General features: G+C 40.0%; 2 protein-coding genes across 6 annotated transcripts in view; both read right to left on the minus strand.

Annotated features, from left to right (window-relative positions):
- LOC107652138 (zinc finger protein 420-like) overlaps nt 1-26,145 on the minus strand; it is a 181,726-nt gene that overhangs the window by 151,622 nt on the left and 3,959 nt on the right. The gene's annotated exons all lie outside the window — the stretch shown is intronic.
- The window catches only part of LOC100617323 (zinc finger protein 420-like), a 53,948-nt gene that overhangs the window by 23,784 nt on the left and 4,019 nt on the right, over nt 1-26,145 (minus strand). For 2 of the 5 annotated variants that reach the window (XM_056820238.1, XM_056820239.1), the window contains 2 exons: nt 25,406-25,532; nt 14,756-20,372 (listed from right to left, as the gene is read on the minus strand). The exons of 2 other annotated variants lie outside the window; for them this stretch is intronic. In XM_056820238.1, coding sequence (XP_056676216.1) covers nt 18,424-20,372; nt 25,406-25,532 — 2,076 coding nt within the window. In that variant the 3' untranslated portion in view covers nt 14,756-18,423. Of the gene's footprint in view, nt 1-14,755; nt 20,373-25,405; nt 25,533-26,145 lie in introns of those variants that run through there. One more of the 5 variants, XM_056820235.1, reaches the window with a different exon arrangement.

Genomic DNA, 26,145 nt, shown 5'->3' on the forward strand with positions numbered 1-26,145 from the left:
CAGCCCATCCCCCCGCAGGCAGATGAAACAGCCTCACGGCCAGCTATTCTGAAGGCAACTTCCGGAAAGCAACCCGACCCAGAGAGCCGGCGGAGAGTGTGGCCTCCTGGTCCGACCCTTCCATTCCAGTTCCAGTGAGGCATATTCAGTTTAACCCAGGGAAAGCTCATAGAACCGACAATCTGCCTAAGACTAAAGCCTCTGAACACCAGACAGAGATAAGAAAAGCTAATCCTCCACATTCAGAGATGGCAAACTCCACAGAAGCACAGAAGCCCCAAAATACCAAGAAAAATAAGAAGAAAGGGGCGAATTTGGACACATTCTATGGAGCCAAAATACAGAGCAGATTGAAGATGATATACAAGAAAATGCTCCAAAACCTTCCAAAGGAAATGGAAACTCTCCACAAACCCATGAAGAATTTGAATCAGAAAAAAAGATGGAAGCCTTCTTGGAGGAAAAGTTGGAAATAATGCAAAAGAAATTCACGCATCTACAAAACCGGTGTGATGAAACTGAAAAGGAAAACCAGGCTTTAAAGGCCAGAATCAGGCAGCTGGAAGACAACGATCGTGTAAAAGAGCAAGAATTAATAAAGCAAAGCCAAAATACCAAGAAATTAGAAGAGAACATAAAATATCTCACCGACAAGATGACAGATCTGGAAAATAGAGGGAGAAGAGATAATTTAAGAATAATTGGACTCCCAGAAAAGCCAGAAATAAACACCAAACTGGACATGGTGATAAAAGATATAATCAAAGAAAATTGCCCAGAGATTCTAGAACAAGGGGGCAATACAGCCACTGACAGAGCTCACAGAACACCTTCTACACTAAACCCCCAAAAGACAACTCCCAGGAATGTAATTGCCAAATTCCAAAGCTATCAAACAAAAGAAAAAATCCTACAGGAAGCCAGAAAAAGACAATTTAGATATAAAGGAATGCCAATCAGGGTCACACAAGACCTTGCAAGTTCTACTCTGAATGATCGTAAGGCATGGAACATGATCTTCAGAAAGGCAAGAGAGCTGGGTCTCCAACCAAGAATCAGCTACCCAGCAAAACTGACTATATACTTCCAAGGGAAAGTATGGGCATTCAACAAAATAGAAGACTTCCAACTTTTTTCAAAGAAAAGACCAGAGCTCTGTGGAAAGTTTGATACCGAAAATCAAAGAGCAAGGAATACCTGAAAAGGTAAATATTAAGGAAAGGGGAAAAATGTTATCTTCTTCTTTTACTCAAACTCTCTTCTATAAGGACTACATTTATATCAATCTATGTATACTAATATGTGGGGAAAATGTAATGTATAAATAGGGGGTAAAGAAAGACCAAATAGAATAAGCTTTCTCACACAAAGATTCACATGGGAAGGGGAGGGGAAGAAAACTCCTATAAGAAGGAGAGGAAGAGGGGGGGGGGTACTTAAACCTCAATCTCAGGGAAATCAACTCTGAGAAGGAAAAACATCCAGATCCATTGGGATCTTGAATTCTATCTTACCCAACAAGGGTAGGGAGAAGGGAAAACCAAGGGGGGGAGGGAGAGAGGGAGAACAAAAAGGGAGGGAAAGAGAGGGGGGAGGGGGAGGGAAGAAAAAGGGAAGGACTAAAAAGGGAAACATCAAGGGAGGGGACAAGGGGGACTGATTCAAAGTAAATCACTGGACTAAAAGGTAGAGCTGAAGAAGAAAAGGTTAGAATTAGGGAAGGCAATCAAAATGCCAGGGAGTCCACAAATGACAATCATAACTTTGAACGTGAATGGGATGAACTCACCCATAAAACGTAGACGAATAGCAGAATGGATTAGAATCCAAAACCCTACCATATGTTGTCTTCAAGAAACACACATGAGGCGGGTTGACACCCACAAGGTCAGAATTAAAGGATGGAGTAAGACCTTCTGGGCCTCAACTGATAGAAAGAAGGCAGGAGTGGTAATCATGATATCTGATAAAGCCAATGCAAAAATAGACCTGATCAAAAGGGATAGGGAAGGTAATTATATTTTGTTAAAAGGGACTCTAGACAATGAGGAAATATCATTAATCAACATGTATGCACCAAATAATATAGCACCCAAATTTCTAATGGAGAAACTAGAAGAATTGAAGGAAGAAATAGACAATAAAACCATACTAGTGGGAGACTTAAATCAACCATTATCAAATTTAGATAAATCAAATCAAAAAATAAACAAGAAAGAGGTAAAAGAAGTGAATGAAATCTTAGAAAAATTAGAATTAATAGACATATGGAGAAAAATAAATAGGGATAAAAAGGAATACACCTTCTTCTCAGCACCACATGGCACATTCACAAAAATTGACCATACATTAGGTCACAGAAACATAGAACACAAATGCAGAAAAGCAGAAATAATGAATGCAGCCTTCTCAGATCACAAGGCAATAAAAATAATGATTAGTAATGGTACATGGAAAACCAAATCTAAAACCAATTGGAAATTAAACAATATGATACTCCAAAACCGTTTAGTTAAAGAAGAAATCATAGAAACAATTAATAATTTCATCGAGGAAAATGACAATGGCGAGACATCCTTTCAAACCTTTTGGGATGCAGCCAAAGCAGTAATCAGAGGTAAATTCATATCCCTGAATGCTTATATTAACAAACAAGGGAGAGCAGAGATCAATCAATTGAAAATGCAAATGAAAAAACTCGAAAGCGATCAAATTAAAACCCCCCAGCAGAAAACCAAACTAGAAATCCTAAAAATTAAGGGAGAAATTATAAAATCAAAAGTGATAGAACTATTGATTTAATAAATAAGACAAGAAGCTGGTACTTTGAAAAAACAAACAAAATAGACAAAGTACTGGTCAATCTAATTAAAAAAAGGAAGGAAGAAAAGCAAATTAGCAGCATTAAAGGTGAAAAGGGGGACAGAACCTCTGATGAAGAGGAAATTAAGGCAATCATTAGAAATTACTTTGCCCAATTATATGGCAATAAATACACCAATTTAGGAGAAATGGATGAATATATACAAAAACACAAACTGCCTAGACTAACAGAAGAGGAAATAGAATTCTTAAATAATCCCATATCAGAAAATGAAATCCAACAAGCCATCAAAGAACTTCCTAAGAAAAAATCCCCAGGGCCTGATGGATTCACCAGTGAATTCTATCAAACATTCAGAGAACAGTTAATCCCAATACTATACAAACTATTTGACATAATAAGCAAAGAGGGAGTTCTACCAAACTCCTTTTATGACACAAACATGGTACTGATTCCAAAACCAGGCAGGTCAAAAACAGAGAAAGAAAACTATAGACCAATCTCCCTAATGAATATAGATGCAAAAATCTTAAATAGGATACTAGCAAAAAGACTCCAGCAAGTGATCAGAAGGCTCATTCACCATGATCAAGTAGGATTTATACCAGGGATGCAGGGCTGGTTCAATATTAGGAAAACTATCCACATAATTGACCACATCAACAAGCAAACTAGCAAGAACCACATGATTATCTCAATAGATGCAGAAAAAGCCTTTGATAAAATACAACACCCATTCCTATTAAAAACACTAGAAAGCATAGGAATAGAAGGGTCATTCCTAAAAATAATAAACAGTATATATCTAAAACCATCAGCTAATATCATCTGCAATGGGGATAAACTAGATGCATTCCCCATAAGATCAGGAGTGAAACAAGGATGCCCATTATCACCTCTACTATTTGACATTGTACTAGAAACACTAGCAATAGCAATTAGAGAAGAAAAAGCAATTGAAGGCATCAAAATAGGCAAGGAGGAGACCAAGTTATCACTCTTTGCGGATGACATGATGGTCTACTTAAAGAATCCTAGAGATTCAACCAAAAAAGCTAATTGAAATAATCAACAAATTTAGCAAAGTTGCAGGATACAAAATAAACCCACATAAATCACCAGCTTTTCTATATATCTCCAACACAGCTCAGCAGCAAGAACTAGAAAGAGAAATCCCATTCAAAATCACCTTAGACAAAATAAAATACCTAGGAATTCCTTCTAAGCAAGAGAGATGATTTTGTATTCTCTCTCCCAAAAACTTTCTAATAAAATTTTAATACGCATCCAATTGGGGTAAAATGTTTTGAATATGATTTTCAATTTTTTAAATTATTATAATTGGTTCTTCTTTGAAAGAAAGTGTGTCTTCTTTGAGTCTATTTTGATCTTGGGAGTATAAAGGGTGAGTGGTATCTTAAAGACACTCCATTTCTGCCTTTATTGAAGGTGGGTACATCCTTTAATGGGAATAAGATTTTAACTGAATCATTTTGTGTTCTTGTCTCTAGGCTCTATGCTTGGTTTTCAATGGGGTAGGGAAGGGGAGGGGAAGGGCTAAAGGGTGCTGAAAGCAAGTTTCTCTTGAGAAAAGATTCCATAGGTTACCACTTATAAGGATGAATCTAGATTTGATGGAACTGTCTTAAATTGTGATGTAGTAGCATTTCAATTCATTTCTGTTTTCCCATAAGGATGATTATATTTGAACTTGTATTTGTGAGTATGAAACCCTCTAACCCCTTTTGAGATTATAATAGTATTAGCCTTTATGATTTTTATAACACAAACATTCATTTTGAGTTCAGATAAATAATATACCATGCTTTACAAAAATTATAACACTTCATGAGAAATTTAGTTTGGGGTGCTATCAAATCTTGTTTAAGTCCTTAAGACTAAAACTCAGGAGATTCCATAAATCCCACCACAGCCCTCTTGGGTATATATGATGGTCAGATGAAAAAAGGTAGGATGGTCTTGTTTGCAGAGCAAGACAAGTCACTTGGGAGGTGGAGAGACACTCTTGTTTTCACATATCAGATAAGCAAAACTGCTGACTCCTATTATTCCATGATAATCATTAGTAAACACACTAAGGCCCTGCTAAGTACTGCAAAGTTACCACCCATAGAGATATTTCTTACACTTACCAGATTAATCAGCACTTGTGTCATTAATTAAGGTGCCCATATAATCGATTTTACATCCATTCTATTTTAATTACTAAATTATTTCTTGCCACTGGGTGATCAGGTTTCTTGGCATAAAAAAGGCTATATTCTAAGGCTCAGGGGCTATGTTCTTGATATGACCAGGTTCTGGCTTTATTGGGAGTCTGGCCTCCTCAACAAACCTATTCAGTTGGTGTTCTGCACTAGTGTGATAAATTACACTACAGGGAAAAAACAGGGAATACCAAAACTAAAATTAAAAATGGTAACTCTAGGACCCCTAACAACAGAACACACATTCTTGTTAATCCCAGAATGCCCAATCAACCTTCTTGGGAGAGATTTTTTTGTGTAAAATAGGAGCAACCATTCAATGTGAAAAATCAGGGGAAATCTTTCTACATCTACACAGACTCTTTAAAATATTATCCATTGCTGTTCATGGGGCAAGTGGATGATGAACAAGTTCAGAATGAAGGTGCAATATTTGAAATACCAAGTGATATACCAGAAGGATTTGGGGCTACACATTCTACGGATGTAGGGATTCTAAAGTCAGCAACACCAGTAAAAGTAGAAGTTAAAGAAAGGACACCACCAAGGATACCACAATACAAACTAAGTAAAGAAGCCATAGATGGAATCAACCCAATTACCCAAAGCTTGTTGGATCAGAAAATTTTAATCCCAACAATTTCAGAATATAATACACCAACAATGAAATGTGATTCTGAAGGAAAAGTTCAATGGAGACTGTTCCAAGATTTAAGAGCAGTAAATAACTTTGTAAAAAGGTCTCATGCAGTCATTCCAAGCCCTTCTAAAATAATTTCAGAAATTCCTAGTGAATCTAGACATTATACTGTCATTTATCTGTGTAGTGATTATTTTAGCATTCCAATTGCAAAGGAAAGCCAAAAAATCTTTGCTTTCACTTGGAATGGGACTCAAATGACATGGGGAAGATTACCAATGGTATTGTGTGATAGCCCAACAGCATTTTGCCAAATCTTGCAACAAGATTTAAAGAACATCCAATTCAAAGAAATCAAAATAGTGCACTATGTGGATGACATTCTTCTTTTATCCCCATCTGCTAAAGGTTGTTACCAGAACAGTAAAAAATTCCTAGAGCTTGGAAAAGGGGACAAGAAAGATTTCCAAGAAAAGAGTATAGGACATATAGAAGCTCACCATGCCAAAAACTAAGAAAAAACTGAGAGCCTTTTAAGGAGTGACAGGTTTCTGTATACAATATATCCTAGGCTAAAGCCAAATTTAAAAAAATGCCTTATGGACTTAACCAAAAACACAGTCACAGAGTCTTTGAAACTAACAAAAGAGCATCTCCAAGCCTTGGCATAGCTCAAAGAAGCAGTCATAACAGCTCTTGCCTTAGGTAATCCAAACTACAACAAAGAATTCCATCTCTTTGTACATGAAGCAAGAGGCAGAGCTTCTGGAGTGTTAGTCCAAACTTTAGGACCCAAATTTAGGCTAGGGGCATATATATAGTATACAGCTAGATAAAATTGACAAAGGAATGATTCCCTGTTTCAGAGCAATTGCAGCCACAGCAGCCATGATTCAAAACTCATCTGACTTGGTATTAGGATGAAAATTCAATGTCTACTCTTCACACCAACTAGAATCCATATTGAAGAAATGACATTTACAAGTTTGCACACAGCAAAGACTTTCTCAATATGAAATTGTGTTACTAAGCAACGAAAATATCACTTTAAAATGTTGCCGACCATTGAATCTGGCATCCTTGATTCCAGATCAGCCATTGGAAGGGGAACCAATACATAATTGCCAGGAAACAATATCATTAATAGAAAAACCAAGAATTTTAGACTCTCCCCTAGAACAACCTGACATTGAAATGTATACCGATGGTTCGAGCATGATAGTTAATGGAGAAAGGTACACTGGAGCAGCAGTAGTAACACAAACAGAGACATTATGGTATGTGTCCTTACCAAAGTATGTGAGTGCTCAAGGGGCAGAGCTAGTTGCTTTATTAAATGCATTGCAAATCAGAAAAGATAAACAGGTCAATATTTACAGATTCTCAGTATGCATTCTCAGTAATTCATGCCACCGCAGAAATTTGGAAACAGAGGATTTTTGACAAGTGCAGGCAAAGAGATTGCATATGCCAAAGCAATAATGCAACTTCTTTAGGCCATACAACTGCCCAAGGAAGTGGCAATAATCCACTGTAGATCACACACCGGGGCTAAAGATGTGTTCTTAGTAAACAATAGAGCTGACATTACAGCAAAATGTGGAGTTGGAAAAGGACCTCTACATGTATTGAATTTCTCAATAGTTGAACAGGACAATCTATATAATGCCTAAAATAAACAGGAAATCCAATCGTGGATAAAGAACTTAGGGGCAAAACAAACAAGAGGTATATGGTTTTCGCAAATAGGCAAGCGCATCCTACCTAGAACATTATTTTATCACGTGTACAAAAGGACAAAAATGTATTTTATCACATACAAAAGGACACTATGGACCCCAAGCCATGACCTATTCAGTGAGATTTTGGACTACACCAGGAATATCCTCATATGCCGTAAGAGTTTGTCAAAAATATAAAATTTGTATGCAGTTGAATCAGGGAGTATATAAGACCAAAGATTTAGGAGGTTGTTCCTTAGCATATACTCCATTTGAATGTATACAGATGGATTTTATCAATATGCCAAAAGGCAAAGGGTTTAAGTATTGCCTTCTCATCACAGACAGACTAGATGGCCAGAAGTTTTTCCTGCCAAAAAGAGCAACACAGCATTTGTGGTCAAAATCCTATTAAAAGAAATCATACATAGATTTGGGATTCCAACAAAATTGAACTCAGACCGTGGAAGTCACGTAATCAATATTAAATGAATTTTATAAAAATCTAGGAATACAAGCAACATACCACACACCATTCCAACCCCAGAGTTCAGGGCAAGGGGAGAGTTTAAATAAAAACATCAAAACATTGATAGGAAAATTTTGTGCAAAAACACACCAAACATGGACAGGCATTTTGCCATTAGTTCTGTTCCATCTTAAAACATGACCCAGTGGAGATTTTCACATTTCTCCATTTGAGATGCTATATCAACACGCAATTTGGCAAGGAAGGACTTGTAAACCAGATTACAATGCAATGATAGGTGGAGATTATCAACAAAATATATACAAGCTTTACAAACAAGAATAGCAGAGTTGCCTGAAATGGGCTTGATACAACAAACAGTACCCCTGGATTACAATTTACACAACATCAAACCAGGAGACATAGTATACTTAAAATTTTTCAATAGAAAATTGGCCAGACATAAAATGAACTGGACCACATGAAGTATTGCTTACTATACCAACAGCCATTAACAGGAAAAGACTCTTGGTTCCACTGTTCCCATGTAAAACCAGAAAAATTCAACATCAGTGTAACAGACAAAGAAGATAATTAGACAAAAGGGCTGAGAAATGAAAACAAGAACTGATTAACATCAAAAAGTACACCACAAAGAAATAATAGTGACAAATAAAGTTTGAGACAACAAGATCCCAGTAGTCAAGCATGCCACAGCGAGAAGACAACTTTCTAGCCCAGAGGAAAAGCATCCCAGAGGAAAAGAATCAAGAAAAGCTGCTAGAGAGAAGAAACAAAGGGGAAACGCTGAAATGTACAGCTAAGACTTTGAACTTTGTAAATGTGTTTATATAAGCATAGGACAAATGGAAAACAAGTCTTATATGTAAGACTGAGTGTACTGAAATAATAAAACAAAAGTAATTTCACACATTAGGGAAATAGCATGCAACACTATATAACTTGGAAGAAAGATGAGATCCATCAGTCAACATGAGAAGTGGAAATCTTTAGAAACTTGGTAAGTATTAATTTGACACAACACAATTAGACACAAAACACAAAATCACAAACTGACATATTGGGAGATCTTGTTTAAATAAACAAGTGTCTGAAATTGTATTTATGCAAAATGTTAATATGTATATAGTTAGTTTCATAAGGTCTTAGGCAAATAGAAAGATAAATAGATGTATATTATTGTATTATATGTAAATAATAACTATAAATAATGTACATACCATAATTTTGTTAGTAACAGTGATAGAGTCTGTAAATATTTAGCATAGCATGTATATATGTTGTACATAAGATTAGGTTATAGATTAGACTAGAGACTTAGATAATAATTATCATAAATTGGGAGTAGATTAGGAGTAAGTTAAATTAAACATAGCATAGAAAATTATTCATAGGAATAGACTAAAGCTGCATTTGCAGATAGTAAACTTTTAATTGTTTATTGTAAAGCTGATGCTGAAATTGTGTTTAATGGAAATATATAAAGATAAAATAGTCTGCAAAGAATAACATATATATATATATATATATAATAAGAAAACTATTTTAGTTAACTCAGCAAGAGTAAGTACTATTAGCACTAAGATTTAAATTTGTACTGAATTTATTGTAAAACTCTAAAACTATCCTTACCCAAACTTTCCTGCATAGAATTCCTTAGAGTGAGTTAGTGGTAGCCTCTCGGTGATGGAGAATGACAATTGTCTTTGTGCATTATCATCTATTGATGTACCCTCATGTGGCTTTGAAGTCCAAAGGCTGAGGCGCAGAGTTTGTGGCACATGGGGCATGGGACGCCAGTTGTTATGGGAAGTGTGGTTGCGGCCTGGTGTCGGCGTTCACGCACAGCGGCAAGACGTTGACGTCGTTCATCTTCAAAGGTGGTGGCGGCATGGTTAATGTGGGTTCGCCAGCTGCTTCTGACAGAGGCAGCGAGTTCTAGTTGCTTTGGTGTAATGCCAGCCCACTACAAGAATGACTTTAGCTGATCCTTGAGTATTTTCTTTGGTCGGCCTTATTTCCTGAGTCCAGCTGACAGTTCACCATAGAATACCTGTCTTGATATTCGCTGTGGGTCCATGCGGATGACGTGTCCAGACCATCGTAGCTGGGTTTTGAGGACCATGACTTCGATGCTGGTGGAGTTGGCTCTGTCGAGGACTTCCTGGTTGGTGATTCAGTTCTGCCATTGGATCCTCATGATTGACCAGAGAGAGCGTTGTACATGAAGGAGATTTAAGTGGAAAAGTCAATGCACAGAGACAGTCCCACTCTCTCGGCTTTAGAAGCCTGGGTCCAGTGGCACTGGAGACTTCCTCACCTGCATTGGATGGCCGTGTTGTCTTTTGTGCTCCAACACGCCCTAAGCACTCCACAGTGCTTTGCTGCGTCGCCATCTCAGCCGCTGAACCTTCTTATTGGTTTCTTCCATCTGTTCAGCCAAAGCAGTCTTCACATGCTGGGTGAGCAAAGCCCTGGTTCACCAGGGGTTGACAACCCAATGGCTACCCTCACAAGGTTTAGCCAGCCTGTCGAAGCCGTTGTCCGGGGTGTGGCCACTGCTGCATGCTAGCAGCTACTGGGAGCCACAAGTGAGAGCTGGGTGTCAGGTGGGGGGTCAGAGGCTGGAGAGCTGACCTAGGAGGGCACAACAAGCCCTCCATACCAGAGATACTACCCCTCCCTGAACACCCCATACACCCCATTCCTTAGAGTAGATTTAATAAATTGATAACTATAATAAAAATAAGTGGCGTTGGGAAGGTCACACCAAAAAAAGGGGGGGACGATTGTGGAAAGGAAACTGAAACAAGTTCTGGACTTTCTGCCACTGTGTTGGAACAAGCAACAGTGGGAATATTAGAGAAGAAATCGACAAGACTGACAGTTGGTGGGGGAAGGGGCAACTGGGAGTGGCAGTTGATCTTGTGACTAGCTCTTCCTTCCTGGCTTTGGAAGTGGGAGGGGCTTTTCTTCCAGGTCTCTGGATAGAAGTGCCTCTATTTTCTTCAGCTTGAAGAAACCAACTCTGAAGATCAGAACTTTTCTTGTTGCTTGCTGTCTACTGCTAAGATTTTGAAATGAAGAAAACTAGCACAGATATAGCATAGACAGGAATAAGAGAAACCCTCCACCAGCCTGTGAGGCCTGGCCTCAGCTCCAAAGCTGAGAAAAACTCAAACCTTATCTAGGGAAATCCCTCTTCTGTTTTCCCTGATACCTCTCCAATCCGAAGAGGATATTAAAATTATCTTATTTGAATATCGCAGTCAGATAAGTGGACTATCTTCTCAGGGGGCATAGAGGTTGCTAAACCTCAGTCTAATCATTCAACTACAAATGGTCCTTATCAGGCCCCTGCTGGGTAACCAAAGTCTGGGGAAAGACTTGTCCCTCAGGAGGGTCCGTGTTTACCTGCTCTGGGGCATCTTTGCCATCAATCCATAGAGAAGACATCCCCGCAGGCTACCATAAGTAGCTCATTTCTTGGACAACCCATTTTGTTCAAAAATAGCCTCTTGGCAGGGGGCATCTCTCCTTTGCCTCACCAGCAGCCATATTCCCTCTCTCACTTCAACTCCTCCATTCTATGCTACAAACCTTCCGTATCCCATTTTTTCAATCCCCCCTTCTTTCCCTATAAATATTATAATAATAAAAATATTATATTTATGACATTTATTAGGGATCATTAAAATCAAGGAATAAAGTCGATACAAAATAAAAACAATGTGCCCATGGCTGGTTAGTCATTTTCAAAGTTTCCCCACCTTACCACCATCATTGCTGATGCTACATTATGCAAGAATGGAGGATGTGGGAGTCTTTACTGCCAGTTAAATGCCAAAAACGTGCTCTCACCAATGTGGAGACACAGAAGAGATTATAGGGAATTCTGGGAAATACTAAGGGACTTCTGGGGGATGAAGTCCAAAGACTCAAAAATCTCCATTTATACATAAGCCCTTGTGATCTTATTGGGAAACCAGTTTCCCCAAAAGGATCATGGAAACATAATCAACTTAAAGATCACAATAATTTGTGGATAAAAGGTAAAGAGAAAAAATCTAATGATTACTAGATTGACAAAAGCCAATTTGGGGGCACTCCCCTATGGCATGAGTTCAAAACATTCAAAACAAAAGCATTCAAACCACAAGAGTTCAAGTCACCACATCCCAAAGTTCACTCTGGATCTTCTGGTGAAGCATGTGATCTCTACAAGCATCTATCTTTATGGGGCATTCTGGATTCTGCTAGGTAGCAAGTTTCTTATCCTAAAATTGCTCAAATTTAAATCAAAGTTCACAACAATAACTTGGCCCCCATTGAAGAAGCATTGAAAAAGAATTTCAAACATGCAAGACACAAAGCTGGGGACCTGATCTGTCAATCAAGATGAAGATTCCAAAACAGAATATTCCCAGAAAAGGCAGTTGGAGCCTTGCCAGAGGAGCTGAACTGATATTTTACCTCTGGGGGTTACAGACCAAGGGAGAGACTTTTTCTTTCTGGAGGTTCCTGACCAAGAGAAACTGGCTTCATCTGGCTTGAGTTGAAGGACCTTTGGGGGGGAGGGGGCTTCTGGAATTAATCTGAGAAGAAATTTACTTTCCTTGGTGGCTTTGTGTAATTGGAAGAAAGAAGACTTAACAATTGTCGTCCATCTCTCTGACTATCGGTGTCACAGTTGTGACAGGACTGGCATTTTCCATAATCCTCCTAATCCTCCTTGTAGATTAGGGACAACCTCATCCCTCTCACCTCAATTTCCATCCTGTCCTATCTTTCCCAATAAACCTCCTTACCTGAGAAAGAGAACAAGAGTATCTTCTCTAAACCACTCAGTTCACCTTTGAGTTATATAGAAAGGTGGCTGACCAACAGGGGGGGGGGGGGTTGGGGAGGAGAAAAGAGGCAGGAAGGTGTGAGTGGAAAACTGGGAGGTGAAGGCTGGCATTGAAGGAGACACCCTCAGGTTCCCCTAGTAGTAGCTCTCTAGTCACAAGCCAGAGCATACCCAGTTACAGCAACCAGAAATAGTTTCAGACAGATTATTTCTTTTTACACCCCCCCTGAGGTGACTAATAAAAAACACAAGGATCACTCAGGGATGAATAGATGAGTCATGAGGTATATGAATCAATTTCCAAAAGAAAATCAAAAACATGAAAAAATCCAAAGAAAAGAGAAAAATAACTAGTGGATATAATACAAAATGTAAAAGTTTTATGACTAAAAAAATCTAAGTAAAGGAAAAAAACCTATGACAGGTCCTTGAATCAGGCCCCAATTAAAGTGATTTAAGAAATTATGCACTACCAGTCAGTAGTCGGGACTATAGAAAGTTTGCCACACCATGAAAGGCAGAAACGGGACTAGATTATAGGAGCCAGGTAGGAGCTAAATTTGAGATACTACAAGAAGGTGGGACAAGGAAGACCTGCCTTTACCACATGATAAACAGCCTCAACCTTGAACCCCAAACAAGTTCAAGTCCTCTTGTTTTGGCTCAAAATTTTCATCAATCCCATACGGATTGGTTAGTCTCTTTGACTCCGTGCTTGATTGGCACTATGTGATTTAGCTTTGTGCTTCTTTGGCACCATGAAATGACTCTTTTTGTATTCCCTTATCCTGGAATAGGAGAGAATCATTAAGCAAAGTCCCATACTTTTTTTTTTAAACAATCAATGGCTTCATTTTTATAGTCTAAAACTTTTGGGGTATGCATTAATATTAGAACAAATGTTTAAAGCTTATATTACTGCAAAACAAAAAAAAAATAAAGAAAAATCTCAATACTGCTGACACGTACTTCAAATACAAAAAGGAAAAAAAAATAAAACTCAGATACTATATTGCACAAGCAAGGAAAAACAATAACAAAAGTTTTAAAAATCAAAAATATGGCTTATAATCATTGACACTGTGTCAGCTAAGGAAATGTAGAATATAAAAATTTCTCACCAAAAATGAAATTGATTTCCTCTTCAAACCTGGCCATGATCCACTATGAGTAGAAGTAAATTATTTTCACAAAGCAACAGTTTTTTATAAAGAAAAGTTGTACAGCACAGCATGTAATGCACATTCAAAAAGTATCAAAGTCCCCAAAATTCATAATAGCCCTGTGAATTACAATAGCAAAGGAACCCACTATTATATTTTACATGAGTCTGCTGTATGACATTTAAAGAAAATGGATACTTGTCACAAGTTTGTTAGGTGTAGCAATGTTTCAACCTTGGCTGAGATATTTTTTTTAAATTCTATTACTACCATCATTACAAAAATGTGGCAGAGGCATCTAAAAAAAACCAAACCTCTTTACTATTGATATTGGGCCTAAAAATGCCACCAAGAATCTAGACATCATTCTGTGAAAAGTTAAAGTGAACTGAAGAGTTATAAATAAGAGATGCTCACTTTTGGGGAGCCATCCAGGGACACCATGCCCTGGGATCAACATTCCAGCTCCTTTGGTATGAGACTGTGATGTCCCATCCATTCACATTTTGACAAATGTGGGAGGTGGGAATTATAATTGTATTTCACTTCAGCTACTAAGTTGGACCTTATCTCCTATTAAAGGCAGGCGGAAAAATGATCAGAGTTGTTGAAAAAAATATAAAAATCATGTCTAAAGACCCCTTAAAATCAATTTGAGATATTTAGCTCATTAAATTTCCCAAAGGTTGTTATACAATTATAACCAGTTTGACAAAGTCCATCAATCCTCTATGTGACAATTTACAAAGCCAAAATGGGAAAAAAAACAAATGGTTTTTTATATGGGCTTATTAAATAATGTTGGTTCAGTAGGGTTATAGAGGAAAAGCAACACAATATAATAGTTAAAACTCAGTGTATTAAAATGATTCAGTGTAACAGAATAGTATTGAATACATTAATATTTCATATTTAAGACCACAATATTAAATCTTAAACAAAACAATCAGGAAAATAAAAAAATACAGAGGTTTTTATAAAACATTGTAGTCTGAAGTCTTAAAATTTTCACCTACAATTCCATTTTTATCCATTGAGATTCCTTTTGTCAGCATTGTGGAATCTCCCATACTGAGGGAGAACATGGGTATAAGGAATCCCAACCTGGACAGGCCCAAATGACAAAGGGTTGTTGTAGGGAGATGAATTTCTCCCCTGAGTCTCAAGTAAGATAAGTAAAAGGATCAGTGCACGCATGAAAAAACATCCTAAAGCTGGAAGTTATTTGAAATAAATGCACTGCTCTCTCAGAGAACACTCCATGCTTGCAATAAACTTCCTGTTTGGAAAAGTCTCTTCCTTCTCCTCCCCCTACCCCAGGACCCCCCTTATGTGGAGGCTAATTGTTGCCTAGAGAAAGAATATGCCATTTTTTACTAGTTGGTGATTCTGAAGACACAAGGGCAGCTACCAACAGCCTGCATCTAGGGGCTAGGCCTGGTGCTGAATGAGCAATCTGGATCAGAAGGTCAGAAGTGGATGGCTAGAGGCAGGAGCAGGCAGCAGGAGGAGGAGTAATAGTAGAAGCAAGCCACTGGGATTTAGCAGCAGGAGCTAGCTGAATTAGAAGACTATTATCTAGAGTGATTTTAAGTGGAGTTTCTCTATCTCCTGTTGCTGAGTTTTGTTGGAAATATATAGAAGTATTAATGATTTATGTGATTTTATCTTGTGCCTTGCAACTTAAAAACACCGAGGAAAGGCAACTCCTTGATTACAGGGGCCAAGGGGAAATGATTGGGGATGTGGACTCTGAATGAATATCCTAGTGCAAATACCAACATGGAAATGGGTTCAGATCAAGAACACATATAATACCCAGTAGAATTGGGTGTCAGCTATGGGGGGAGGGGGAAGAAGGGGAGGGGGGAAAGGAAAATGATTTTTGTATCCAATGAATAATGTTTGAAATTGACCAAATGAAAATAACATTTATTCACACACAGAAAAAAAATTAAACTTACATTTATGGTAACTAAAGAAGTGGGGTTCAGAACCCTTAATTCTGAGTAGATTAGTTTGAAAAGAATGGATGTTTCTCCTGCCATGGCCTTGTGCCAGTTTTCTGGGCTTTGCTGCTGCTACCTTCTCCTACCTCCCTCCCTGCTTGTTCCTCCTGCGGCAGTTGTTCTTACTGTTGATGTTGCTGTTGCTACTTCTGTAAGCTGGGAGTCCTTGCAGCTGGTCTCTTGTGGTTGGGAATGTACAAATCCTTTTCCTTTACATTGTCAATAGCTGGATAGCCACTGTTCACTGTTACACCTTAAGCCAGGTGTGTATATGTCTTTCAGCAACAATTATATCTAGATATATTATAGCTAATCCTCCTGGCTTCATCCACCTGGAGGGAAGCAACCCAGATAAACAAGATACTATCTCCAGATTAAAATTTCAGAAAACGGGATGAAGAGTTAATCTTAATCTTTTGTTATTACACAGTGTTGATTACTAAGCTAAAATTAACAAATTTTATCCCTATTTTGCTTTGTAGTCTACTTTCCATTATCTAAGCCACATGTGGTTCTCAAGCATTATAGCCACTTAAACCTTATTTTTTGTCCCCAGCCATGTGGCCTAAAAGCAGCTCCCTGGAAATACTTGGCCTCTGGCATGGAGGGCAAGGAAGGTTACTCTTCCAAAGTACAGCTGGGAAGTAGAATTGCAAGGACGGCCCACTCTATGAAAGTGTAAGGAATTACTTATCTCAAATAACTACTGCTCCTCGCAACATTGGTCCTTTCAATTACCTAGAGTATCCTGAAATTCAGGGGAGAAATTCATCTCCCTAGACTCCCTTGCCATTTTGGCCTGCCCAGTCTCTACAACACAGCCAAAATGAGATTCCTCCACACTCTGCTCAGTGCAGAACTCTACCTCAACATGGGAGATCCCAGAGATGTGACCTATAGAATGAAGGTGGATGGTCACACTAGGGAGGGGAAGGAAGCTGGAGTGTGGAGTTGAATTTGTAGTTCTCCAGACTACATTGCTGTGTGAATTCATTCCTTTCTGAACAGTAAATAAGGGTCTATAACAATAGATATTGGAATTTAAGAAAAGAACTCTTAAAACTCAGTGCCTGTATCCTGTGAATCTTGAAATTTCTCAGACTTGTGAATTATTGGGACAATTCCCTATTGGGACTATTCCCCATTTTAAACAGTGAAGCTACTTAGATCTAAAATGTGAGAAAGCTACTTAGATCAGAAATGGGAAGACCTCTACTCCACCCATACTTAAGACTGCTTTAGGGGAGAAAACTCCTTGCTGAACAATGAAAAATACTTAAACCCATACTTAAGCCATGCCTATTTTTAGAATACAAAGGAGTGCTAAGTACCTATAAAGGTCAAGCAACTTGTAAACTTACATGGGACAAAGAGGTGAGAAACTTACTCAGAGATTCTAGTCTACTCAGGTGTGGATTACTAAAAGGATTAGTCTACTCAGGTGTGAATTCAGAATGGGCTGTCCTCTGGAAAACATCTACTGTGACTGGTAGATGTAAGGACTTAGGGGAGGTGACATAGGAGAAATTGCCCTTTAAATATGAGCTCAGATAGGAGCTCAAAAGACACAGTCTGAAACATTCAGATTGAGGATTAAGCTGGTGAAGGCAGCTGAGATGATGCTGGCCTGGTGTCACTAGATTCCTTGCTTGGACAGATCTTGTGGTGAGTGATAAAAGACTGACTGATCTCTCTCTCTTAAGACTCGAGTCTAGGCCATGTTGGCTTAAGGCCCTTCATACTTATACCTTTCTTACTCTCTCTCTCTCTTTCTTTGATTCCTCATTGTATTGTCCTCATTCTTTGTATTGTAGAATTAATTAAATTCTCCATAAAACCCAGTTGACTTGGGTATATTCATAGTTGGGAATATTTCCCTGGCGACCAATTTATATTTGATTTAAAACAAGACACTGTAGGGAAAACATATTTCCTGTGGTCACAATTTACTCACCCACTCTTATATCTATCACAAATTATATCTTCCACTATTTTACTCACTACAGTTTACAACCTCAACCATTTTAAACTCTTATAGTTTATGGCTCCTACTCTTTTAAATGCCGCAATCCTGATACATATGTTGTTTGATGATTATTTTAAAATACATGAGATTAGGATTAACACACAAAATTAAATTAGTTTTAAGATAGAATCACATGACTAAGTTTTCCTAGCAGGTCAAAAATCTCCACGTTCTCAGCTAACCTGACAGGCAAAGAAGTGTGAGAAGTGAGGTTCCAGCAAATTTATATCCTGTCTATAACAGTATATAAGAACAGGATAAATAGGATATTTAGAATTAGTTATTAGGGTAAGAGATTTCTAATTCCACAATGCTGCCCCAAAAAGGACAAAAATTTCCTCCACAACATAAGACTGAAGCTGAATATGAACAGCATTCCACAGAGTTTTCAATCTTGAGGTTTCTCTCTAGTGTGGCTTTCACATATAGCATAATGGAAGCCACAACTAAGTGTCATTCCACATTACTGGCATTCACAAGATTTCTCCCAGGTGGGTTCTTTGATGTGAAGCAAGATTGGACCTCTGACTGAATGTCTTGCCACACTGCTGGCATTCATAAGGTTTCTCCCCAGTATGCGTTCTCTGATGTTTACCAAGACTGGAGGTGCAAGTAAATGTCTTTCCACACTGCTTGCATTCATAAGGTTTCTCCCCAGTGTGGATTCTCTGATGTACAACAAGATAGGACCTCTGATTGAATGTCTTTCCACATTGCTTGCATTCATAAGGTTTCTCCCCAGTATGGATTCTCTGATGTACAGCAAGCCTAGAGGTGCGAGTGAATGTTTTCCCACATTGCTTGCATTCATAAGGTTTCTCCCCAGTATGCATTCTCTGATGTACAACAAGACTGGAAGTGCAAGTGAATGTATTTCCACACTGATTACATTCATAAGGTTTCTCCCCAGTGTGGATTCTAAGATGTACAGCAAGACTGGAGGTGCAAGCAAATGTCTTTCCACATTGGTTGCATTCATAAGGTTTTTCCCCAGTATGCATTCTCTGATGTACAGCAAGATGGCTCCTCTGATTGAATGTCTTTCCACATTGCGTGCATTCATAAGGTTTCTCCCCAGTGTGGATTCTCAAATGTACAGCAAGACTTGAGGTGGATGTGAAAGTCTTTCCACACTGATTGCATTCATAAGGTTTCTCCCCAGTGTGCATTCTCTGATGTACAGCAAGATAGGACCTCCGCTTGAATGTCTTTCCACATTGCTTGCACTCATAAAGTTTCTCCCCAGTGTGCATTCTCTGATGTACAGCAAGACTGGACGTCTCTCTGAATGTTTTTCCACACTGCTTACATTCGTAAGGTTTTTCCCCAGTGTGCATTCTCTGATGTACAGCAAGACTGGACCTTTGAATGAATGTCTTTCCACATTGCTTGCATTCGTAAGGTTTTTCCCCAGTGTGTATCCTCTGATGGATAGCAAGATGGGACCTCTGGTTGAATGTCTTTCCACATTGCTTGCATTCATAAGGTTTCTCCCCAGTGTGCAATCTCTGATGCAGAGCAAGATGAAACTTCTGATTGAATGTCTTTCCACACTGCTTGCATTCATAAGGTTTCTCCCCAGTGTGGATTCTCTGATGTATAGCAAGACTAGAGGTGCGAGTGAATGTCTTTCCACATTGCTTACATTCATAAGGTTTCTCCCCAGTGTACATTCTCTGATGTACAAAAAGACCGGACCTCTGAGTGAATGTCTTTCCACATTGCTTGCATTTATAAGGTTTCTCCCCAGTGTGGATTCTTTGATGTACAGTAAGATGGCTCCTCTGATTGAATGTCTTTCCACATTGCGTGCATTCATAAGGTTTCTCCCCAGTGTGGATTCTCTGATGTATAGCAAGGCTAGAGGTGCGAGTGAATGTCTTTCCACATTGCTTACATTCATAAGGTTTCTCCCCAGTGATCATTCTCTGTCGTACAGCAAAACTGGACCTCTGACTGAATGCCTTTCCACATTGCTTACGTTCATAAACTGTCTCCCCTGTGTGGATTCTCTGATGTATAGCAAGATGGGAACTCATACTGAACACCTTTACACATTGATTACATTCATAAAGTCTCTCACCACTGTGGATTCTCTGATGTCCAGTAAAATTGGAGCTCTCACTGAATGTATTTCCATATGGCTTGTATTCATAACGTTCCTTGCTAATGTGGATCCTTTCATGTCCAGGAAGACTGGATCTGTGTACAAAAGTCTTTCTAAACTGATTATTTTCACTAGATTTTTCTTCAGGTTGTATTCTTTGATGTTCAATATTAGATGAATTTTTATGGGCAACAGACAATTCCCTAGAAGCAAAGTTATCAGGACCCCCATGCATGAATCTTTGTAAGTTCATTTCTTCCACGAGACAACTCATCTCTGTTGGATTTGCCTTCATTTCAGATCTAATCTCTCCTTCTAAAAGAAACAATCAGTAAAACATAGAGTGACATATACACATATGTAACTATCTGGAAGCCTCAACTATCAAAATATAAACAACTTTCTATCCTATTACCTTAGATAAGAAAAAGACTTCCAACTTAAATGGGCACAATCTATCCTTTGAAAATGCTATGGCCTCAAAGTTAAAGAATAATTTAAATAACAAAGAGCCTCTGATTGATCTCATTGGCTCTTCATAAGAAATTTGGGATTCAGAACAAGCTAACTTTATTACATTCCTAACTCAGACTATGACCTCAGAAAGGCTGGATGAGTGACAAGACCTGAAATCCTGGCAGCTGAGACCAATTCCTGTGACTGGGCCTGCTCTTCCACAATACTAGACAATTTACTTTCAATCTTTTTGCTTTCATTTTCATTGTCTAGACATTCAATTTTCTCTTCACAAGTATGACACCACTTGGTGCATGTAAACTAAATATTTCATCATCTAGATACATTATAATCATTATGCAATTCCCTTCATGATTGTTTTCAATCTTATTTTTTGTTCCAGTATTTGAAATAAGATGAAGAAATTCAACAATCTTTTTTGCATTTATCCAAGGTATAAAAGATTTTGAGTTCCCAACTCCTTGAGAGAAGCCATTACTTTTCTTTTAATGCCTCTTTTTAATAAAATCCTTCCTCTAAATACAAAGTACATAAAAATATGGCATTGCCCATGTTTAAAAAGATGTCTCATATGCTAAGTCGAGTCTTGGATCCTTTTGTAAGGAAATGGGCAAGAAAGCTCCTACAATTCTTTTCCTATTTCAAACCTCATATAGGTAAAGGCATATTCATGATACTCTTTTTAAAAATTCCAATATAGGTGGTGGTGCATTCTCATTGGACACAAGAAACTGGCTAGGATTCTTAACTATGGGTAAGTCACAGAAATTCTGTTGGTCTCAGGATCTTCAACTATATGAAGTAAATGCCAGGGTTCCTATGAGGATTAAAAAAAGATAAAATTTTTAAAGTATATGACACATACTATGGGCCATTTGCAAATAGTGCTTATTTTATCATTAGAATTGGGATTGTTTCCTCCTTTGACTGTTTTTCTCCTTAAATTGTCATTCTCTTCACTCTTCTAGTTTCTCATTTCGTTGTTGAATAAAATGCATTTCCATTCCCCAACACTCCTTTCTCCCAGGATCATCTCAGAGTGAGATTAAGGATGTCATGACTTTCTAAACTATCTTCAAATCTGGATTCTAGATTGTGAGCTCCAAGACAGCCCAGATTGGTGTTATCCTTCCTTTGTATGTGCAGACTTTACCTTGGTTCCTAGAACACATTTCTTATTTAATACCTGTTAACTGACTGGGCCCTGGGATTATATCAGACCCAAACTCTACCAGGATCTTTGTCTGGACTCTCTCCTGGAAGGCAAATACATCCTCTGGCCTCAGCTGTATTTCTGTCCCTCTCTTCCCCGAATTATTCAGCAGTCAACAGTAACTCTGTTGGAACTAGAGTAGACCCAATCCTGGAGATCTCAGAGGCTTCTCTCAAGGCTCACATCTCCCAAAAGTGAGGTGCTGTAGTCACCTGATTGTCCAAGAACAGGACAACTACTGGAACCCAGAGACCAGGAAAAGTCTTGGGCTGATGATTTAGGGAAAGCTTAGTCTTGGATTGCTTCCAAGGAAGACAGCAGTCCTCATTCCTGCTCATGGGCTGCAGGTCAATGGAGAGAAGGAAAATCAGGAAATCAGCTGCCTGGCTGCACTCTATATTGAGATTCTATGACCTCAGCTGAGTCCTCAACAGGGCAAGGCAATCCTATGACTTCTCCTTCATGGATTCCCTTTACCACCCAGCAAGGCAGCCTTCCAAATATTTCCCTGGCCTCCAGCTCTACCTCATTGCATCCTCTCACCCTGTCTCACCTTCTGAGTCGATAACTTGGCCTTATATTCCACTGAACATAAGCTGGACCTCTCTGCAAAGCTCTCTCTTATTCTCCACATTTCACCCAACTCAATTGCTTCTTTTTCCTCTCTGGCCTCAGGATTAGAGGAAAAGGTTATTCTTCTCCTGGCTAAAGAAAATGCCTTTCCATGGGCAAAAAAAGCCCATCCCATCCATAATCCAAATCCATGTATTCCTCCCTGCAGGACTCCCATTGTTCTTTCATCTTCAGCCTTTCCCACACTAAGGAGCTAATGACTCTTCCTCTGGGAAGCAATAAACCATTTCTCCCCAATGCTCCAAACACTCTCAGTTGCTGTCTTTCTCCCCATGAGATACTGTCCAACATCTGTTCTCAGGTTCATGGCTAAAATACTAGACATGGCCATTTACAGTGCAATCCTGGTGCTTCTCCATTGTTTTCTCTACTATATTTTCTTCCAGAATCTACAGTCTGGCTCTCCTGAAGCCCCAGGCCACCTCCCCCATTAGAGCTCTCCAGTGCTCCTTCCCTGCAGAGACTTCCCTCTTATAACTAGCTTCCTTGGAGCTGAGATCTAGAGAGGGTCTATAGAACTGTCGACATGTTTCTATCTGCCTAACAGAGGGTGAGTTGCTGGAGATGGGGATGTTCACTGCAGCGCTTTATGTCCCCCATCACTTAACCCAGGACCCGGCATAGAGCAAGCCCTCATACATGTGTCTGGATACTAAAGAGCTCAGAGGGGATGAGCTCAACCCTTCTGGCTCCTGGAGGAGACTTTCAAGCCTTTCAGTCTAAAACAATGATTTCTTAGAGGATCACAGGCAGATCCCATGAAGGGAGCTGATAGGAAATGGAATCCAACAGCCTAATCTCACAGATGGGGAAACTGAGGCTCAAGGGTTCACTGACTTCCTCAGGAAGCCCTTAGTAAAACCTCTGAAAAAGAATTCCATGTCAGATCCTCCTGCCTCCAAATCTAGCACTGGCTTCACCAGAGCACCCAGAAGCCTCTGGTCACCCTGGCTCTCCCATGCCTCTTTTTTCCTCATTCACCTGAGCAGCAGCTCCTCAGGCCTTCTTGCACCAGCATCCACTGGGCTTCCCTATGCTTCAAATAAGAGATTACTTCTTCTGAGGGAGCTGGAAGCCCTAGGCATGGGGAACAGTCAGGGAGGAGAATCGAGAGAAGTTCATCAGTGAGTTCTCTTGAGGGAAAGTTGGGGGAGTCCAGTGACTTCATTCAAGAGAATCTGTCCATGGCATTCCTCCAGGAGTCTGCTCTCCCACCCCCACCTCCACCTCAGTGAAAAAAAATGCAATAGCCCACAGTAGGATGGACTTGTTAACCTCCTGGGGGACCTTGAATGAGCAACAGCCCCTCCCCATTCCCCATTCTGTTCTGGTCCATTCTGGAAGAAACTCCTAACCTTCCAAAATAGTTCCAAGGGTCAGTGTTCTGGATCAGTCTAAAGTTCCAGACACAGGGACCTTGAGGAATCGGCTTCTGTCCCATCACCCTGCATTCTCCTCCCTCTCTGACACCTCTCTGAGCCTCATGGACTCTTCTCTCCTGGAGCTCTGCCTCCTATCCTGTGAAATTCAACATCCTCCTTGGGCCCAATGCTATCTCCCAGCCAGTCCATTCATTCTGATCATCATAGAGGTGGACAAGGAGGGGTTTTGAGGGCCCCTAGAGGGAGTTTCCATAGCATTTATGGTGGGGAAAGAGGGTAAGGGAACCAATCTGGAACCCTAACATTTGGTTCTGATGCATTTTCCTTAGAGAAAGCTAGACTGAATCCACAGTTTTCCATTATGTGGAAATGAGAAGCAGCGAGAAGGGAAGGTGGCAGGAGCCTGGGATAAGAGGCAGGAAGGCCTCAGTTTACATTTTGCCACAAATAGCTCCTATATGGTGTTATGGTGAAAATATCACCTTTAAAGATTGTTATAATATTAAAACTATGGTCGCCAAGGAAATTACTTTGAAATTCCTAAAATGAAACACTCAAGTCAGAATGGAGTTTATGGTGGTTTAATCACAATGGGAGTAAGAAAAAGGAGAGGGAGAGAAGAAGAAAGGAGAAAGGGGAAAGGTTAATTCAACCTTCTGGCCAGAGCCAGAGGGATATTAGGCCCTAAGGCCAAGGTAGAAAGAAAAATCAGTCCTTGACTCACAGTGACGGATCTGAAGGAAAGCTGTCTGCAGGCCTCATCTCTCCTCAAGCGCCTAGCATGAACTAGCGTCTAGCTCTGTCCACAGGAAGTGAGAGAATTCCAGAGGCTGTTCCCTACCTCACTTCCTGTGCCTCACAAGTGCCAATGGTGGCTCAAGCTTGGCTTAGGACAGCCCAGGTGGGCAGTTAGTTAATTCTGATTTGTCACTGACTAGCACATGCCCGTGTGGTGTGGGTGTGCACAATTTTGGGTGCTAGACCAAGCAAGATGGAGATTTTAAAATTCACAATGGGTGCCTGAGAATAAGCCACTTAATCAAATATATTTCCTCATCTGTAAAACAGGAATAATTTTTCACTGAATTAGGAAGATGAAGACAAGGAAGAAGTGCCACATACTACAAAGGCAAGAGTAGGTCATAATAAACTCTTCATTCCTTCCCTCCCTTCTTTACTGGCTCTGCTGGAGGCTTAGGGCAATAGGAAGGAAGACTAAGAAGAAACCATCTCTCCTGGGGACACCAAAGTTAGCTGTGAGTTTATAATGGTTAAAGAGAAAAAGATCCCCAATAGAGGGGAAAAGGGTGGGAGGAACAACCTCCTGAACTCAGATGAGTTTGGAAAACCTAATTCCGGGTCCTGAAGACAAGAGACAGAAGCAGCTCTGAGATTACTTCCATGTCTGAGATTCTCCAACATGCATTTGATATCAGAATTCAGGAGCACCAAAGGGAGCCCCCATTACACAATGCAAAGTCCTTTTACAGAAGAACCAGGAAGCAGGAGGGCCCTGGCTCGGGGACTCGCCTTACCAGCACTCCTCTCTTCCTCATGACTGAAAACTGCTCCCACCTCTGCCTGCTGCTGAGGGCAACATTCCCTTGGATGGCAGATTCAGGCACCAGGGAGAGGCTCCTTACCCACAGAGAGCAGGTTCCGGGCATTCTCCAGCATCACCTCCCTGTACAGCTCCTTCTGGGGAGGGGACAAGAGGCACCACTCCTCCCGCGTGAAGTCCACAGCCACATCCTGGAACGTCATCACCTCCTAGAGCAGCCGAAGAGAGAGCAGAGAACTGAAAGTCACATCACAATGAAGACCCCACCTCTGGTCAGTTACAGGAGGAAACTGACCCACAGAGAAGGGAGGGGCCCAAAGGTCCTTCCTTTTGTCAGTGTCAGAGGCAGCACTAGAAGCTGAGCCTTTAAGAGCCCAATGGAGGGGTGAGAAGAACAGCTCTAGGATGCTCCGGAGGGAAGCTGAGGAGTTTCTGGTGTGTGAAGGGAAATCTCTAGGGGACCTCCAATGTAGCCTGGATCCCAAGGGCCCCCACAGTGGGATGTAGGTATCAGTCATGTGTCTGTGGCCCCGTTGCTGTGTCCCAGGGCAGTCACTATCAGTGTGAGAGGCACCAACGTACCACAGCCTGAGTCAGGAAGGGGTGAGCTGAAAGAAATATAAAAGGCAGCGAGGGAGGGAAAGGGGGCTTTTGAACCTCCCCCGGAACTGACTAGCTCTCTGGGCTGGGGGTTTCTCTCTGAGATTTCCTGATCTCTTGAACACTGGCAAGCCCAGCCCGAGCAAGCTGAATCGAGGAGCTCTAGAAAGGCTGAGACCTCCCTCCCTCCCTCTCCGTCCTTCTCCCTCCCCCCCTAATAAA

Source organism: Monodelphis domestica, chromosome 3, assembly GCF_027887165.1.
Source record: "Monodelphis domestica isolate mMonDom1 chromosome 3, mMonDom1.pri, whole genome shotgun sequence".
NCBI lineage: Eukaryota > Metazoa > Chordata > Mammalia > Didelphimorphia > Didelphidae > Monodelphis > Monodelphis domestica.